This window comes from Cavia porcellus, unplaced genomic scaffold (genome assembly GCF_034190915.1).
Source record: "Cavia porcellus strain 051 isolate PalLab524CR breed Dunkin Hartley unplaced genomic scaffold, mCavPor4.1 scaffold_9, whole genome shotgun sequence".
NCBI classification, from domain to species: domain Eukaryota; kingdom Metazoa; phylum Chordata; class Mammalia; order Rodentia; family Caviidae; genus Cavia; species Cavia porcellus.
In genome coordinates, this window is record NW_026947492.1 from 75,932,046 (window position 1) to 75,952,473 (window position 20,428).

The following is a 20,428-nucleotide window of genomic DNA, read 5'->3' on the forward strand; positions in this document are numbered from 1 at the left end:
TTTAGAACAAAATTATTTTTGCCAAATGCTAATGATAAACCACTAACATAAGGAAAGGATAGTAAAAAAAAAAACCCACTCTGTATGTTACATCAGGAGAACTTCGTATTCGGCATGAAACCCGTCACAAGAACTTCATCAGAGAAAAAGTGAAAGAAAGGGGCAGAAAGCATTTACCTTCAGACTGTAAACCAAAACAAAATTCTCTTACCTCAATGGTGAATAGCTTCCTTTTTAACTTAAAAGCTAAGTCTTTGACATCTGATTCATCGCAAATCAAATTATTAAGCCGAGGAATCTGCCGAATATGCATCAAACCTTGCAGAGAGAAAATTAAAAGAAAAAAATTTTAAATGCTGTCATCTGACGCATAAATTAAAACCCTACAGCAGAATCCTGTAAATTTACACGCAGGCATCTCCCTTTAAAACTGGAGCTTACTACCAGGAGCAGCGAAGCAAATGGTGTGATTATACTCAAGTAATCAGGCAGAATAAGATAAACAGAAATCCTTGTGCGAGGAAAACTAATTGCACTTCAGTACACAAGTACAGATGTAAAGAGGGATCTTAATTCTTGTCAAAACTACAGCTGGTTTGTGTGTGATTTCCCCTTGTATTTACAGTAAGCAAATATGGCTATCACCTTGCACGCTGCCCACGGCGCCACAGAGCGATCTTTATTTTATTAAATGCACCAGTAAGCAGCCAGCAAAACAAGGCTTATGGGTTACTGATCACCGGCGAAGCTCTCACGGAAAGTACTGTAATCTGAGCCTCACTAAGGACATGGGCACACCACGGAGGAAGACTGCACTTTGGAGCACACGGCGGGCGTCCCGAGCTTCATTTCCACAGCCTGGTGCGCTGACCTCCGCGGCTGCCACAGGCTTGGTGAGGGTGCTAGGTAAACCATGAGCCTGGCCTCTTGTCAAGGGCGATGCCTGCTAATTCCCTCTGACACGGGCACTGGGTGGCTTTGTGCAGCCTGCTGTTGCGCCTGACGAGTGAGGGTCTTTCCACACAGACACACGGGCGTGCCAGGCTCCCGTGCCCCTCCCTGCCGGGCGAGACTGAGTCCTACGTGGAAGCCCGGGTCCAGATGGGCTCCGGCCAGTGTGGGAACAGCCCACAGACCTCAGGCCCTCTGCCGTACCCAGCTTAGCTATCCAGAGGCTTGTTTCCATTTACATGGGCGCACCTCCAGGGCCTCATTTTAGAAAAATCTCTGCAAAAAGAATGCACTAAAATAGCTCAATCTTTCAACTTAAAAAACGTTAGAAGGTGCTCTTAAAAAAATAATTTCTAACTACAAATTAAAAATTACCTATATATAGCTATTTGGTAAAAATATGCTTCGTAGAAATGAGCACATCAAACAGGAACACTTTTGACTTTAGCCTCTCAGGCGACTGTTCGGCTATGAAGGAGGAAAGCTTACAGAATGAGCTAATTATCCCTCAGGCCAGGCTTCGAGGAGCAGAAAGTTTACCAGTCCTCAGATCTGATCATGACTCTGGGGGGGCAAGGGAACTGGTCAGCTCAAGGATCTCAGTGCAAAGATTCATAGCCACTCAGCCTCTGAAATGGCCCCATCAAAGTAAATTTTCAGGATATAAAATATAGCTCTACTAAATAAGCTAATCACTACAATACTTATAAATGATAATGTGTAATTTATTATAATATATAATCCAATTTATCAACTTGGATTGCATTAAAAGAACAAGAAAAATTGAAAAATATTCAAATCTTAATTGATCTCTCCTAATCACAAGAACAATGAAGCAGATGACTCGAACATGGGGCTGGGCTGGGCCCAGGCCGTGTGGACACTCAAGGACGGTCAAGAGGCACACGACTGTGTACAGCCTTTGTTCACAACATATGGGGTCCAGCTTTAAGAAACAGTATTGATTGCTAGTGTATTTTTAAAACTCAAAGCTCTGGGCAATGATATAAAGAATATTCTGTACTAATTTTTGTATTTTAATATGTGAACCAATAAAATAACTTCTACAGACTCACAAATCCTAGTAGCAGACTTCAAAGAAGTTACTAGGTTTTTAGAAGTTTCTCTGGAAGTACAGTAACTTCTACAATAGCAACAGCAATACCATGTTTATTTAGGATACATAAATAGGTAAAAATCTGCTACCTACTATATTCTATATGAAGTTTAGATCAAGCGTATATGTAATTAATAAATTTTAAAATTCAAATGCTTCTGTGTAAAAAAATATTTTTATTTAAAAAGAAATTCTCCAACTAACCAAATAACTTAAGTAATATGAAAAGCTTAAAAAAATAGGGGTGGGGCTGTGGCTCCCTGGAAGGGCACATCCTAGCACACACAAAGCTGCCTTCAGTCTCCAGCAAAGGAAACCAGACATCGGACCAAAGCTGGGAAAATGTAGGAGAAGCACGGAAGAGCTCTCTGTGTCCCCCAGAGCTGACACAGCAGACACCCTTGAGCCCTGGGCTGAGCCCTGCAAAGCCAGAGCTATGTGTATGTATGGGCGGCACACTTGGGACCCCAGGGCTCATGAGTCCCAAGCACTTAGGAGTTTGGATTTCTGGATTAGGGACACACCACATGCATTGTTAGGATTAACACAATGCCAACTTGCAGCAAGACTTACGAAGCATGACTGCAAGGCAGCTTTTAGTGACTAGAAAAGCTGAAGTGGTTCGGAGCCAGGCCCGAGCCCTGGGGTTGACTCCTCTCCATCATGGCAGCCTGAGACACTGCCTGGAAGAGTGGCTAGGAACAGTGAGCAGCGTGCAGGTCTCCCAGGAGGCAGAGTTTGCAGCGCTATCTGGACAGGGAGCCCCAGGCAGCCAGGCCTGGCCTCCTCATGCTCAAGGTGCCACTTACCGTGATAATCCTTATAGAACGGGTTGGTTTCTCTCTCCGAACCAGCAAACGATTCCAGGCCTACTACTGTGTCTGACAAGTTTGTGACACGGGCAGTAATCGCTTTACTCTGCAAAATACAGAAATAAAATACTTCCATTTAAAAATACGACAATTACACAGTGTCACTGTGACATCTTGATGACAAATTATAGTGGAGACAGATTATCAGGGTAGAGAAATAACTTGGAAACACTAAAAGCTACTACTGGTGAACACTGGACAAAACAGTGCTCTTAACTGAAAGCCCCACCCACAGAGGTCTGCTGTTTTAACCAGAGCTGGGGGAACATAATCAGTTCTCACCTGCCTTGAGCAAGGCTACCTTTACTTTCATGCTCCATTATTTTTCAAAGTACTTCACCCACTGCCCACTGGAGAAGCTGGCAGACAACAGGATTTTGAAGCAGGAGACAGCTCAGTACCAAGTGCAAGGCAAGGGCCACTCAGCTGCCTGTCACTGGGGACCACGTCTCAGCCCAGCAACAGCAGAGGGCATTTGTGGCAGGAAGGGTCCCGCTAAGGGGTTGCGGTGCGGCTAGTGCTCCAGGCTTCTGTTTGCTTTGCAGACACTACTATGTGGCTCGGCACTGACAATAAAGGCAAAGGAAAGAAGGCAGGGGCACACCGCAGCCCGCCTTCTCCCTCCCGACACAATCCACGTGAGTCCAGGTCCCATTAAACTCGACAGTAGTTGCCAAAAATAGGACGTCCTGCCAAAAAGTAGTAAAAGTTCTAAAATACCCAGAAATTGATTAAAAGCATGAAATCATCAGCTCTTCTGCTGGGTTTGGAACCATTTAATGACCGTCCAGTGTTCCTATAGATCCCTGACAGCGCAGTTAGTCTGAAAGCTGTGACCCTGTGCTGCAACACCACAGAAGACTTTTTATTCTAAAGGTCTAGAGTTTGTAAAATATCGTAACTATGAAGCTTCTCTTTGACAAATCAGCAAAGCCCACTGGTTTAAGAGTAATCTTCAAAGAAAAGGGTGGGAAATGTAAAAGTGCAGAAAATGCATCACCCTGGCAGTGAAGAGGGGACACACAAAGAACGAAGGGTCTTCCTGCCGTGGTGGTCCTTTCCTCCGTAAGCGCCTTGCTAAGGACTGTGGAAGAAAGCACTTTTAACAGAGGCCAGGGTGGGAGTACAGGGTCCCTGGCAGCAGCAGACCCGCAGCAGCGGCTGGTCAGTGCACAGCTACAGCAGTACCACAGGCCGTCCACACCTATGAACCTATAAAGGGCCAGTAAAAATAATGCCCTTTAATTGGCTTTAATACTTTCAATCACCTCGGTACACCAAGCACAGAACACAAGCATCACTTGGAAATGCCTATTTTTTCCATAAGCAATTTTTCATTCAATGGTGGGAAAATAATCCAGATTGATTCCTTTCAGTTCTGTGCCATGGGGCATGGTCCTACTCCAGGAATAACAGGGGCTCGGAGGCCATAAACATGTTCCTCTCAATATTTCTTTAGCCAGAGACCATTCTATCAAACTCATCCAGGTTGGGCTTCAGCCAGTTATTCTTCACCCAAACAAAAATGTCTGCCAGACATTCCAACAGCTGGGAGACAGTTCACAAAGAGTCAACTTGGAAATGATTCATTGTGCTGGGGCCTGAACAATATTGGGGTGGGGGTGGGGTGTGGCTGGGTTGGTAAGAAAGGGTGAGAACAAGTGGGAGATGGGGAAAACCATGTGGTCCCCCCATGGAGAAGAATCTTGGATCATACCCAGCAGGCGCGTACCATTTCATATTTAGTATAAACTCAACTGGGAGAGTTCTCCTGTCATGGACCTCAGAAGAACAGGCTCTTACAAAGGCTACTGACAGTATTTCTTAATCAAAAGGTCAGATTTCTTTTATCTATAAAGACAAGACTAAGACTCTGTGCCTAAACATCTGAACCTAAAATGGTAAAAGGCATTTTGTGTTAAAAGTCAACTATTCAAGATCTCAGTGATGTAGACTAGCATCTGCTCATTTACAAGAATAATAGGAATTATAAGGGTTATCAGGAATTATAGACATTGATTTACAATCGAGTAATATGGAAGCAAGATGCTATGTATTTAAATGGTTAACTTGATATTTACTTCTTTCATTTAATCTTAATGAACTATTAATAATAACTAATAATTAAAATTAACTAAGAAATCATACTCATCAATCTTACAGGTTTCTTTAAGGTACTTGAAAGAGGAAAGCTAATTAATTTCAAATATAAAAGGCATGCACAGCCTGTATTTCAAGATTTCTAAGAAACTCATTCATATATTTATTATTTTCTAAGTTCTATAGGTTTATATTATCGCTAATAATTATAAACTTTTTAAAGCTTTCATGAAGATTCAGAGCAAAGATAAACTTTTCAACATAGTATTATGTCACTGTAAAATACTATACTATGAGTTACATTTAATAATGACCTTACTGCTTTCTGCACAGCTATTCTGCAAAGTAGTTTACATAATGTGGTGAAACAGATTAACTGTGAAAACTGTACAACATTTGAAAAAATCTATAGAATAAAATGCAATGGAAGTTATGTAAGAGTAATATCTAATTATAAACTCATTCCGTTTTGTAGTTACTTACAAAAGCATAGAACATATTCAGGCACATAAATGTACATTTTCTTAGTGTTAAACATGTGTTACAGATTTCTTCTGTATGTCCAAGACTCATAAGGGAAACAATCTATTGAGGTAGTCCTACCTTAAAACCATTCTTTTCAGAAGGTCTTTCAAATCATAATATTAATACTAAATGGTTCTTTAGATAAGTGAAAGTCAATTTACCTAAGAAAATCTAAACTTAACAGCTTTAGGGAACCCTTAAAAGCATAATAATCACAACTCACGTTAGCAGGAAAATACCGTGGATAACAAATTGTCATAATACGATCAGCACATTCAGAGAGCTTTACCATGATGACTGGAGGCAAGGGCTTGGACAGGTGGCTTCTACATTTTCATCCTAACAGATCCTAAGAGTTTTTGTATGCAGAACAAAGAGGTCCAACCCTTTGGGTCCTTGGTATACAGTTGGAAATGGAGAATAAATGGTATTTGTGTATCACTTGCTCCAATGTAAATATGAACATAATTTTTCTGTGAGTTCTGAAGTCATTACACTACAGTCTCTCAGAAAGAGCGTCTAAGGACATTGAGAACATATCGTATGAGGAAATTAATGCTCCAGTGCATGTGTGGCTCTGTGACATCACCCAAGTGCGTACGCCCACCCCTCCTCCTCGCCCATCTGGATATGAAAATCAAGGATGCCTCAAAAATCCTTCTTACACCAGACAAATCTCCCTTCACTCCTGGGTGAGAGTTGTCAGCTCTGGATGGCGGCCAAGACATGACTAGGAGAGAAGCCAGAAGAGAAGAGAGCCAGTGTCCGGGAGTTTTAAGAGTTTGCTGGCAAGCTAAAGCACATTGTAATAAGTTACATAAAAGCTTGTACATTTGTATGTTCAGTGTTAATTTCTTAAGTGTTTGAAATTTAAAATATGTCAAATGTTTTACAAAGAAAAAGGCAAATTAGATTACCCAGTCTTCTGCTTTTCTATTCCAATTTTAATTCCATGAGGCCTTTCAAAGGTTTGTTATTTCTTGCTTACTTTCTTAAAATGGTAGTATATTTTTATTTAAGATATCCCAAATTCATCAACTGCTTTTTAAATTAGGGAAGATTAATGCTTCCTTTCAATTTAAAGTTCACAAAACCAAATTAGGAATGTTAAGAGATAAAAGTTCAAATAATGTGATATAAAACTCCCACGGTTTTCGAATAAAAATAGTTTAGAAGTCCAGTTAGCATTATTAGCAAGAATGAGACTATTTCAACCCCTGAATATTTTCTTATTTTGTTGGACCGAGTTTTTCCAGTAATATGAAAGATGCAATTTGTAGCTGTATAAAATACATTTTCAGGAAATAGTTTAAGACGATTAAGAAATAACCAACAAATTACCAAAAATGTTGAGAGGAATAAACCAACTAACATAAAGCATTTATGCAATGCTTCTAGAAAGAGTAAGATTTCTGAGTTGCTCAATTGATGCTTCTCAAGAAAGAAAGCAAATGTGATGTGAAAGGAAGAGCCCCCATATGGGCTTGATACAAGCATCAGAGCCAGACAAGAGCACAACTAATCCGCAGCATTACAGAAATATTGAATTTACTTTACATTTGACCCCAGCATAAGATATGAAGTGGGCGGGCGTCAACCCAAGCAAATACAGCACTTTCTACAGCTTCGTGTATAAAATTTTCTGCCAAGTGCACAGGAACAAGAATATACTAGAAGCTATAACATTTCTCAGTCAGGAAATTTAAAAAATAAACTTGGATCAAAGGTCGTATGTAGGGATATTTAATAAGACACAGTATTTGCCTCATTATTAATGTTACTAAGTTCTTTATTCCAGAATTCAAGAATGTTGAAGACTAAAATTATGCTGTGTGTAACTTGCTCCATCTTCCCCAGAGCTCCCCTACTTCATAGATTAGATTTTTATTTTATTAAAATATTTGATATTGAGGAAATAATTCTGTTCATGATTGTTTTAGGCGAATATAGTTTTATCAGGTAAGATTATGTTAATGCACATTTGTAAGAAATGAAGGTATTAGAAGAAATCTTTCCAGATTTAATATTAGACTTGATTCAAAGTCGGTTAATTTTAGGGTACAGAGGAACTTTTGAAATTAAAAAACCACTAGTCACTCAATAGCCTCATGTAACAATAGTTGATGTAGTGGACATCACAAAACAAACCTTTTTTTTTCCCTTAAGGCTTAAGACATATCCATACAGTAGCTACCGGGAAATATACTTAATCTCAAAGGTGAAGAAAAGGCTGGATGTTTTTACTGGGAATAGCAATGGAGTCACAGCTTCTGGTGTTTCCTATTTGATCAAACACGTGGTTCTACATTTTGGTGTTCTTTACAACTGAGAATTACTGTTCTGGGAGGCCATGGCTTTACTTTCAGAGATTCTGTTTATACGGACACTGGCCTCAAATAGTACATACTTTGCAGAATATCATCGTTTCAGGTTATTGTACAAAACATTTAAAAGCTTCTATTTTCTGAAAACTCAGAAATTAGATGAACAAAATGCTACAGTCCGTAGGATAAAGTAATGGTATAACACTTGGAACTAATTTTTGAAGCTTTCCACATCTATACACCATGTAGCTTCACACCCTGGAAACTCTTCCCAAAGAAATGTGATTGTAGCTTATGCCTACAACCGTTTTATGGGTAACTTCCTAAATCAGGAATTTCATCTTATTTTCTGCTTACAACCCCTAAGATCCAGTTCACAGATGTCCACAGCTTGTGCCCCGCCTGGAAAAACCATTGCTAATATCCAAATATCAAACAGAGCCTCCAGCTGATGCTTGGGCTGCAGTGGCAGGTTAAAGATACGAAAGTTTAAAACCAGTTTAGAGTAATCCCATATTGAGTATGAAATGATAGCCTGTCATCAGGAGCAGGCGGCAGAGCCAGGTCCAGATGGGAGACTAGCTGGGAAAGAGGCGGGGGCAGGTGGAGACCGAGGCCAGACAGGACTACGCCCTCTGCTGGCAAGGCCCCTCCCGCTCTCACTGCTCCACATGGCTGGGCCTGCCCTTAACGGTTTAAAATCTAAGCCATAAATTGTGGACGGTGCCCTGCTTCCAGGCCGCCGCTCTGGATTTGCACACTTGCAAGCTCACGGTTTCCCATTTTCCTCTGATTAATTCATCAGCGACAAAAGGATCCAATGTTTCACCAGGAGGTCCAATTATTTATCTTGTAATTTAATTACATCATAAGCATAGGCAAATGCAGCACCGCTTTTATAATACAAAACTCTTTAAAATGAGGGATGCCACTGAATCACGCTTGCTGATACACACATCCATCTCGAGAAACACTACCCGTAGGCTGCAGGCTTCAGAAGCCCTTGCTCAGGTTCTACATAAAGCCCGTAATGAAATAATATAGAAATGAACCATATAAATCAACTATACAGGGAACAAGCAAACAGCATGTCGCAGCAAAAGAGCATAATGTACAGAGCCAAACCTATCGACAGTCTAATGATCGAGTTTGCAGAGCTTGTGGACGCACTCGTAGGTGAGGAATTAAGGATGCATGCTCAGACCAGAGTCTGGTAAATTTTACAGAAAAATTATTCGAGATTGGCGTTTCAGTGTAAATTAATAGCTGCAGCAAAAACATTTAGTAAAAATCTGTTCCGGGATTTTGGCCTCCAACCAGAAGCTGCCGGAGCAGCGGCCCAGCGTTCCCCGCGGCTCGCCTTGGAGTCCTGGCTCCTGCGCCCGGGAAGCCTGGCCCGGCAGCGGCTGCGCACTCCCAGGCCTCGGTGCAGCGCCTCGCAACGTCACACTGGCACGCGCTCTGAGAAGGAAGTTATTATTAAATCTGTAGGTCAAAGGTGGCACTAACAACTCCTTGGAAGCTTTCAGCCACGGCGTACAATTTGCTGGTCTAATTAAATATTAATTCTAAGTGTTACATTTTGTGGCTAAGAGCTTTTATTTTCCATCATCAGCCTGGAAGAGAAAGAGGTTACGAGGCTAATTTAATCTCTCCCCTTGTCCTCCCCAACATTAAAGATTAACTGCATAGGGTGCGAAAACATTATTAAAGAAGCTAAGACTCTTTATATAGTAGTAATAATGTAATTAATAGCAAAGGGCTAAAACATAACATCAGAACATAATATTTGACCTGGTACTTAAACAGCTTTGAATTATAATTGGTTACAAGCACATCTGCTCTCAGTATTAAGAGGTAAGTATCACCCTTTCTCAAAGACAGCAAGCTTTCTTCAAAGGGATGCAAACAAGTTCACAAATCTGAATAATTAAAGACTCACATTTCTCTTATGTGTATTTTGCAAATGGCTTGTAAGACTAATGATACAGGCTCAGTAATTTTATTACTCAAATAAATGCAAAATTAAATTAAGCTGTACTTCTTTTCTGTATAAAAACACGATGCAGAAGACAATGTGTAATAAAGAAGAGTGTGACGGGCCTACCCCCTTTTTTCATGGTCAAGGGGACTGAACCCATGGGTGTCTTCCCCGAGTGCCCAGGCCTGGACACTGGACGTTATGAAGACCATGCAGCCCAGCAACCAGAGATTCCATACGCGCAAACACCGTGATGAGCCAGCCACCATTTATATCAGAACTGCTGTGGGAAGTTAGGCCTTAAATAGCCCTTTAGCTAATAACCACGGGCACGACAGGAACCCCACTGAATTGCAATGTGAGCTGCAGCACACAAAGCCACTGCAGAGAAAGCAAAAACCCATTTGCAATCAGAAGTGTTATCATTGCTGTGCTTAAGCATGCTTTGGTTAGGTTAAGTGTGACACAATGTTCCTAAATGGTACTTTCTTTTTTTAAAGTCTACCCTTCCTTTATTTAATATGCATACTTACCCCAAGACAAAATATACTGCTGTAGATGCTCTATGTAGACAGAAATTTACAGATAATTTGGAGTTTATTTTTTAAGTTTCAATTATGCTTGATGAATAAATCAAATTTATAGTATATGCATAATGTACATAAGCTACAATTTGTTTTTAAAAATTAAGCAGATGCTAGTATGTGTAGTCTGAAACATAAGAAAAGAATTTGGACCTGTAAGAATTTATAATGTCCAAGCCTATAATAAAGACAGATGAAATACAATTCTACTTTCTATTTTAAAGAAAAATAGACTCTGTTTACAACTCACTAGACATAGGTAAAGTTATTGGAATTTGATAAGTCTTAAAATGGATTTAATATGATTTTTTTAAACCGCCTTTTTAATTTTTAATTATGCCTCTTTCCTAGGGTCCATGTTATAGTAGTAAAAATGTAAGAGCTATTCAAGGCAGATTCTCTGATGAGACTATCTTAAGGAAGGAATTCATGAAAAGATGCAGAATATATGGCTTTATCCTTTAATGACTGATAGCTATGATTAAGAGGTCAAATCTGTAATTTTAGCCCTTGAGTACTTTCTTTAATAAAGTACACTTGAAAACCTAAAGTAGATTAAAATGTAAGTTGAAGGTGGGGCTATGCATTCCTGTAATGATGCTTATATCAACTACTACAGAAAAATTTTTGCTCAGATTTTATAGTCCTAAACTCACAAAAATCTATTGTTGTCTGCTCACCAAGCAATTATGCTTAGTTCTGGTCTAAGAAAACATTTCACACTGGGAGAAACTCATAAGACCACGACAGCTCACATTCCACAATCCCATGTTAGTGGTTAAATTAAGGCCAATACTACTTGACTTAGAGGTTAGCTAATAAAATATCACAAGCACAAAGTTTGTGAATGTGAAAAGGTTTGCTCTGAATTTCTCTACCTGGAAACACACTGTATCATTCGCTTCAATAGGTTTCAAGCTCTAGTGTATGAATATAGATTTGAAAAGCTATCAATTAAAATCACAACTTGTACCTCATTCAATTTTTGAGAGGCACACACTGTAAAAAGGGCCTTTCTTCTTGCTTTTTAGCAGAAAATAAATTATCTTTGGTGTAATGCGGGATAGTAAACCTTCTAGAGCTTTCAGTGATAACAAACAGCCTGCTATGGCATGTGTGCAATAGGTTTGCCACCCCTGGACAGCTAACAATGCTGGTAATAGTTTTCTTCAACGAGACAGCTGAAGAGAATTTACAGGCTGTGCTGTGAAACAGTAGTGACAGACTAAAAACTGTACTGGGCTAATAACTAGCCAAATTCCAATGAGGACACATCAGAATGTGCTGTTATCTATTTTCAAATCTCAAATCTGAATGGAGTCAAGTTTAGCTTACCAGCTAGGGTTCTCCAAGCAAATATATTAAGTGGTGGAAATATTTTGAACTTTGAAAAATGAAAATATTTATTTTTCAAATCAAGAATAGCAAATAAATCTTCCTTCCTGCATTACTGTATTTAAAGAGAAACTTACTAGGTTTATATTCAAAAATTCCTTAAAAGTATAAATTATGACAGCTTGAATAAAATTAGCAATCATACGTCAATTTTCTTTTAAAAGAAATGCCCTGAGAATGTACAGATACATAGCCTTTCTTATTTTAATTATAACTCCAAGTGCTTCAATATTTATTTCTTAATGATTTTAGGCAAAAATGATTTTAATTAATAAAAATACAAATGAAAAACAACCTGTCACAGAGTGTGTTAAGAAAGGCATAAGCCAGAGGGAATTTATTTTCCTTTCACTTTGCTAGCAAAATCATAATGTCACAAAATTAAGCTTTAATTTTCTCGAAGAACAAATGTTATTGGTCACCATTCTCAAGCACACAATTGTTACTGAGAAAGAAAATCAAGTTAAAAGGCACAACACGCTTACATAGTTTGAAAGCAGGTGATGAATTTCACTAGAAGGAAGCCAGTTCCCAATTACACACCAGACTGAGGCAAAAGTTTATCTTGCTAGATGCGGAAACTGAAGTATCATATTGTAACTATATAAAGTAAGCACTTTGCAAAACAAAAATCTCATTTAAAAGTTTCCAAGGGAAGAAAAATATTTTTGTTTCTAATAATAAACAGAAAAAAGCAGCAGAGGGCACAGCGAAGCTGAAGCAGAACCGCGGCGGTCTGCCTGGCCCTTCAGCTGAAGCCCGCAGGGAGCGCTGCAGCAGGCTGGGGCTCCCAAGCCGCAGCGACCCTCTCCCCGCCATCCGCGCCTCCCTCCCGGGCAGCAGAGCTGCGCAGCTGAGCGGTGAGAATGCAGCAGCTGCGTGATTGTAACTGAAGGCCTGTCTGCCGCGTCTGAGAGGCCACATGCTCCACTGTCCGCTCATCTCCCTGTCCTCACCAATTAAGCCTGAGCGTGGGGCCGTTCACAGGCTTCTTGGCCAGGGAGCGGCGCCCAGCAGGGATCTGGGAACAGAGGAGGGGGACAGATCAGGGGCGCCGCCGTCAGTCCGGGTTCTCTTCCCTAATGACGCTTTCCTCAGCGGCGCGGGTGGAACAAAGCCTGGGCTTCACACACCACGTCCACATGCCGCTCGCTCTGCACAGTCTCTGGGCAGGCGCTGAACCCGCCTTCTCCAGGGAGGCTCTGTGAGCACCGCTGCTGTTTCTTCACAGGCTGAACTGCTTAAGACTGTGTGTTTCAACATACATTTGGCAAGTAATGTTAGTGTTGTCTTTAAGTTATTCAGAACTTGTTTTCATACATCTGCTTCAGAGTATGCTTGTCATTTTTCCTGGGTTGTTGTGGAAATAATCTTTAATGCAGAGTAAGTAAAATTCAAGTTTAAAGTCATAAGGCTGAACACAAAATATTTCTAATGCAAATCTAAAACTCATTCTATTTCACCCTACTTGCAAAAGTCTTACTGTAAGTTAAAATCAGTTTTGAATCTACATCCTTATTTTCCCTATTTTAACTCTTCTCTCTCTTTGCAATTTCCTTAACTATGTGTTCCTTCCCTACAATGAGATTAAACATGGGAAGCATGCCAAAAGTACAATACAGGGCAACTAATCATTACTGTACTCGTCTGACAGAATGCTAATAACCAAAAGGAGAGCAGTGATTGGCTGGCTTACCCTCCAAGAGATGAAGATGTCTTACAGGCTTTTAAACTAGTGTTCCCTATCTACAGATGCTTACTTCTATGACATGGTTCCAAGGTGTCACACTACACCAGTGCCAGCCCTGGGCTCCGGTTAGGTACCCACAGACAGGGCTTTTCTGCAGTTGAAAGAGCGCCATCAGACAGGGACTTTGTCAGGCCCCACCCTGCAGCACAGTGCCTGCTGTTTGTTCAGCCAGGTATGAACTAACTGACTCTGTCATTCGGTCACCATTTAAACCTGCACTCTCCAGAGATGGCCTGGGTCTTGGCAGGAAAGAAACGGTGTCTGAAGCTGAGAGTTTTACCCCAGATGATGATGCTACAGAGATCTGAATGGAGATCTCACTTCACCTACGCCTGCTGTCTCTCTTGACCACCCAACCAGAAGACCCTGCTAATGTTCCTCATGGAACAGCCAGGATGCTGGAGAGTCCCCTCTGCTCATTTTCACTTTTCTGAGCTGGGGATCAAATCCAGGGCCATGAGCATGCTGAGCACATGGATGCTCTCCCACCGAGCCAGAGCCCTCAGCCGTCTCCTCCTTTGGCGGACTTGAAATCTCAGTTTTTGCAGACTGATCCATCTGTGACAGCTGTTCTGCTCTGCGAAAGAAAGCCCACCTAAAGGAGACCACAGCTGTTTTGGATGTGGCCGAGGGACCCCACCCCCACCCGTGTGTGAGTGGGCTGTCCCTGAATGGAACAGAAGGGAGAGGCAGCAGGAAGGCTGGCTTCTGCCTCTCTGAAGGAGCTCCGGTCTCCACCTGTGTGGTGGCCGTCATCTCCTGGCTGCCAATGGACCCTTCAGTCTCCAGATACGGACTCACATGGCTCTAAGGCACGCTCTGGGCCTCCACTGCATCCCTGGGCTCTGGAGTGCACCCTTGCACTCTTCCGTGCCTGATCCTGTGGGCAGCCACTGTAAACCCACTCTGTACATCCTTATACTATACACGGTGGTACCTTGGTTCATGGACTGGATTCTTCCCATGATTCCTATGCAAACAGAATTAGACAGGAACCAAATCAGACTCAATGGTTAGGTTCAATGTTGACTTTGTGGTGAAATTTAATTTGGTTTTCTTCTAGTTCAGAATCGTGGAGAGAACTGAGTTTGTGAACCGAGGCACCACTGTACATGTAGGATTTATATTAAATCTGCTTCTGTAACAAGCGCTCAGTGACATACTTCAAATTCTCGGTTCTGGAGGTCTGTTTAAGTCCTCAGTAGTGAGGTGCCCATGTTATTGCTAACCTCTGAGCTGGTATTTTGGCCCCATCCTGACAGAGAAAGAAGGGGAGGGTCAGAATGGTCAGACAAATGACCCGTGGAGTCTCTCCACCTCCAGAAGTGCAGGTACCTCTGTCTCTGGGTCTCACTCTGCACCTAATCGCTGTCTCTATGCTGAGCCTACATCAGTGGTTTTGTTGAGCACGCAGTACAGCGTGGTGGGTAAAAGAGCAGGAACAAGTGGGGCGCTAGGGTCTGAGCTTCCCACTCATTAGACTGTATGCGTGTGGCTTTGGGGACAGGTGAGAGAGCACCGGACATCCGGGATTGGTACATGGGCCAGGTTAATACTTGGGATGAGTTTAGGACAGCACCTGGCCCACAGCTTGTGTGTGTGCTTTAGTTAAATGAATCCACAGTTCCCTAGCTTGCTGTATTCATAGATCTATGACCAGATTCCCAAGCACATTGGTTATCACTTACTCTCTTTCCCGAGCCTATTTTCTTTGCCAGACCTTAAAAGTTATTAAGTTTTATCTCCCACTTATATTATGACTGGTTTGATAAAACTGTTAAGTTTTACGTTTTCTCCTAAATGTTTTGATGTAAAAACAAACACACGGTCAGATGTCATGCTTAACGAATAAGAGAATTATGGGCCAGGAGACTATTACCTGTTAGTTTTGCCAAAGTATTTGGGGAAAAGAATCAAAAAATGTGAAATAGTAGAAGACTGTCTTTTTAAAAGACACTTTCTAGTTTGACAAACATGTCTTAATTCTTGGCCACAGTGTGTCACTCTGAACTCATCACCAAGTCTGACATATTTTGTTATTTCCATTTTAAAGGAGCCTCTATGGTAAGTGACACAAATGCAATCTACATTTCTTCCAGTCGCACAATGACTGAGAGGCATTTGGACAGTACAAAAGCTAAGCTGTGGCTTCCTGTCCACTCAGCTCACCTCCTCGTGCAGGAGTCACCTCCAGGGATGGACGAGCTCATCCCCATCACCTGGCAGCCTCACAGCTGTCCCTGAACAGAGCAGGCAGAATCACTGTCCCAACCTCTGTGGCCGGGCTGCAACTTCTCCAAGTAACAGAAACAAGCACCAACAAAGTGGCTTTTAGAAGTGTTCTTCTCTCTCTTTTTCTCTCCTTTGTTTTCATTTTTTTCTTACACAGATGACTTTGGAGTAAATTTTTACATATACACATCCGTTTCATATTTTTTCTACTTTGCAACTATGCAAAGGGAAACATTCATATATTTCCTCTCTTCTCTGAAATGGAACTTGCTACTTAAGCTTTCGGATGTCTTAATTTTTCAGATATCATAAGAGTTTCTCTTTGAAAATACCAAATAATGCAGCAAAGTTAGCCAGGAACAATTTGCTAGCGGCAAGCTGGTACCATCACAGGTGGTTACCAATTCCAAACGCATAGGATGCAGTGTGACAGAGGGGACGGACCTAAGTCTGAGAGGGCCACAGATCTGAGTTCGAGCATAGCTTGCAGTGTGTACTGGGCAGGTGGCGCGGCTGAATCGCTTTGCTTCAGTTTGCCCTGTCCCTGACGCACTCTTGCAGAGCTGCTGTGATTATTTCAGAAGTTACAAGACCGACTGTAATGTTTAGAGTCAGGAAAATACTGGCCTCGCCACTTGAGCCTCGAGGTGAACCCTCCCTGCTTCACAGGGTTGTGGCGAAGATGAAAAGACGGACTGCAGGGGAGGGCTCGGCCTGCGGCAGTGCTGTGTACAGCAGTGTTCCCGGAACCCGACGGTCTGTTCAGGCTCTTAGCAAAATCGGGAAGCTTACCAGACCATCATTAAAGTATGAGCTTTACAACAGCTTCATCAGCTATAATGGGGACACCAGTATCTGTACAATGTCTAGTATTACAGGGAAAAGCGTTCTCTGAAATAGTCATAGAATATTAAGGCCATAAGAAAAGTTTAGGCTCAGGAATGATTTATCAAAAGCTCTTAAAAAAAAATGAGTTGTGCTCTTGTGACTACTAGAAATGACTTCTGACGTGGAGTCAAATTTCAATTATGACTTACACCAAACTTTTCAGTCATAGTTTAAAATATATATAATACCATGTATAATTAATATGATGTTTTAATAAACTTTTCATTTGAAAACAAGGATAGGGTATGTCAGAAACAAGATATTAAAACCATGTAAATAGTTTCAATAATTAGGTATCTGGAATGGTTTTCCAAGATTCCACTTTCACTGAATTCATGTGTATTGAAAATCTAGAGAAGCCGAGGTGCTGTACTAAGAAGCTGTGCCTAATGCTACGTTACTATCATGAAGCCATTTAAAGAAAGGTTTAAACTCTGGACCTACCTTCACAAAGACTGCAGCATACAGTATTAGAGACTGAAGTATATGAAATTGCATTTGAGGCAGACAGTAAACAGTTTATAAATAGTACCAATAATAAAAAGAGAATAAGTGAATGTAAAGCATGAAACCATAATTAGAATGATAACCAACTAAAAGTCATTTGAGAACATGAATTTAAATTGAGTAAAAAATTCAAATAGGAATATACTGAATCCATTAGTACAGGATATGACTGAAAAATATGTTGAAAAAACAGGAGAAAAAACCTTGGCAAGGTAAAAAACTGGGGGGATTGAAGGGGTAAGAGAGAATTACCCATTAAGAAGACCGATGAATTCAAGCTCATCAAGATTTAGCACTTTGGCTCTCCACAAATACCATTAAGAAAAGGCAAGTTATAAGCCAGAAGAAAATAACTGCAAATTGTAGCTAAAATATACACAAAGTTTTATAATCGGATGGCTAAAAATGGGCAAAATACTGAAATAGTGAATATGCACATAAAGACAGACAACATTTGTGGCAATCGAGGAACTGGCAAGACTATGTCACCCCATTTTTTCAGCCACTTAGGGAACATGGTCACTGCAAGGTCTTACCTGGATCAGGTGTGCTGGCACTGTGACCACACAGGCCGAGAGTGAGGTTCGCACGAGACCACGGAGAACGTAGAGGAACTTGGTGAGGCTGTGACCGCTGTCACCGCTCTCTGCACAGCAAGAGTTGTCTCCCCATAATGGTGAGCCAAGGCTCTGAATTCCTATTCTTAAGATATTTCTCTGTTTCTTCTACAAGGAAGTGGGATGGAGGTAAACATGTAAGGTTTGGTTAATCAGTAAGACAATCAATCTCGTTTATCTGCTACCTGTTACTTTTATTTGTAACATCAGCAAGACAATGTCAATAGACATGTAAAAACTATGTACTGACAGTAATAAGGCAGTATATAGGCAATCTTTTAGATTGCAAGAGCACGAAAAAATAACAGACCAAGCCAGACGTGGTAGCTTGCATATAGTTTCCAGCTACGCAGGAGACTGAGGCCACAGGATCAGTGAATCCACAAGTTCGAGGATAGGTCAGCAACGTTGTGAGACCTTGTCTCTCAATTAATTGATTACTTAATACGATTGCTAAATTTGTTTCAGCTTTGGAAAATTTGAAGAGTATGCCTCAAATTTTAAGTTGTCTCTAAATTTTAATAGTAAGTATTTAAGAATTATGTTTGAGGGGCTGGGGATTTAGCTCAGTGGCATAAGTGCCTGCCTTGCAAGCAGGCAGTCGTGAGTTCGATCCCTGGTACCGATAAAAACGAAAAAGACAAAAAAAAAAAAAAAAAAAAAAAAAAAAGAATTATTTTTGAGAAAGTTAAAAGAATATATAAGAAACCATAGCTAAAATATAAGCTAACATGTTTATAGACACAGTCTTAGAATTAAATTGTTTTTCAATACACTATAAATTACTCAATATTTCTCTTTTAAATTATTCTGACCTGTGTTTGCTCCTCTGTTTGAAAGATATTTAACAATGTAAAACTTTTTTGTTTTACATTTTGTCATTGCCTCTAGTTTTTCCTTTTGAAGCTATTTTTATAATAATATTTTAAATTCAACATTTTTCATAAAATTTAACAGGCAAATATTTAGAACTTGAGCTACTAATATTAAGATCATAATAACAGTGACCAATATTTCTTAGGAATAAACAGTTTACAGTCACCAAAAACCTCAGAAAGTATTTGCCAACACATGTGTCTGAAATACATTCTATTGTTTGGGTTGTTCTAGCTGAATAAATGTTTTGTAAATGCTTTTCTTAGCAATCCAGCAAAATTTCTGGGCAAAATTAAGAGGTGTTATCAAAAACTGGCACATACAAATACATGGAAAATCATTACCACTACAATTCTAGTGGGGAAGATGTTCCTTCTTAAAGCCATCCTTGGGGTACGTGTCACTTTAAATGTGATTTCTGATGAAACAAGACCCTAAAATAGACCACTTGCAGTTGTAGAATAGCACTCATAACATTTATCAGCAGTTAGTTACAGCCCATCATAATGTATGATTGCCTGATCATACAAATGTATTTTTTAAGCAGAATTTATTGACAAATAGAAGTAGGAAGAGTGAATAAAACACTCAACTGCTAGAAGAGGAAACCCCGCGGACAGTGGTTAGGTGAGATGAGCAACATGGCCCTACAGTGTGGGCTGCCAAAGTAGGTAGGCGTGTGGCCCTGGGCACCATACACAAGCTCCTCTTGGGACCCAGAGGGGTAGCTGACTCCAGGACAACAGCATCAGTGGGTACGAGACTCCTGCACTTATGTGGGAGACTCAGAATTCACACTGGCCCTAGGCATACCCTCCATGTGCTTTAAGTCAGCTCTAGGTTTAAGCAATCAATGTACCTATAAGATATAACTGCTCTGCAAACTGCTCGCTGTACTGATTAGAGAATAAGACAGGAGAAGAAAGGGCTATGCTGAGATCAGAGGAACATGGTTTCACAGATTTTCAATCTGCAGCTAACTTCATCCACATGTGTGGAACAGGTCAGCTACCCAATTCTTAAGCCACAGTTTCCTCATCAATAAGGTTAAAAGAACAGAATAGAACACTGCCCTTTACTTCCACACAATTCTTTTAATATATGAAGGGACCTGGAGGCCTTGATAAACTACAAAAAAAGAGATAACAAAAAAGGAATTTTCTAAGCACATTAGACAAAATGTCCTGACATCAAGAACTGGAAATAAGGCAGAGCCACGGGTGCTGGTCCAGCACCCTCTCAGGTAGTGATTTGGTCAGGGAGGACAACCACCTAGTAGGTTCATGCTGGGGTCCTGATCACCATGAACACTGTGTGGTTTTCATTTCTGCATCACTCGAGTGAAATGCAGCAGAGATACACCAAGGTATATGCTGGAAGTACGACCATGTCCCTAGCAAATCTGTGCCGGACAGCTGCAAAGTATGTGAGGGTGCTCCTTTCTTTCATTACGTACACTTCAAATTTTAGGTAAAATGGCAAAAATAATGACAAAATGAATTGTCATTTCTGAGCTTGTTCTCGCTTGTTAACCAGCTTCAATTTGATTCCCCACAGCAAGAGCAACCAGGGAAAGGAAGCCAAGCCTCCCAGCTCCCTGCAAAATAGCTAGATGTCAGGATGAAATGTGAAGCTGATGTCCCTGTCTGCTCTTCAGAAACTACAGATCAGGGCACTCTAACCTTAGCCAGGGTCCCCGTCACCTGCTG

At 40.8% G+C, this 20,428-nt stretch overlaps 1 protein-coding gene across 9 annotated transcripts in view; it reads right to left on the reverse strand.

Moving 5' to 3' along the window:
• The window catches only part of Elp4 (elongator acetyltransferase complex subunit 4), a 195,056-nt gene that overhangs the window by 88,539 nt on the left and 86,089 nt on the right, over window positions 1-20,428 (reverse strand). For 8 of the 9 annotated variants that reach the window (XM_063256727.1, XM_013146774.3, XM_063256726.1 and 5 more), the window contains 3 exons: window positions 17,763-17,951; window positions 2,878-2,986; window positions 212-318 (listed from right to left, as the gene is read on the reverse strand). In XM_063256727.1, coding sequence (XP_063112797.1) covers window positions 212-318; window positions 2,878-2,986; window positions 17,763-17,951 — 405 coding nt within the window. The remainder of the gene's footprint in view (window positions 1-211; window positions 319-2,877; window positions 2,987-17,762; window positions 17,952-20,428) is intronic. The other variant, XM_063256731.1, reaches the window with a different exon arrangement.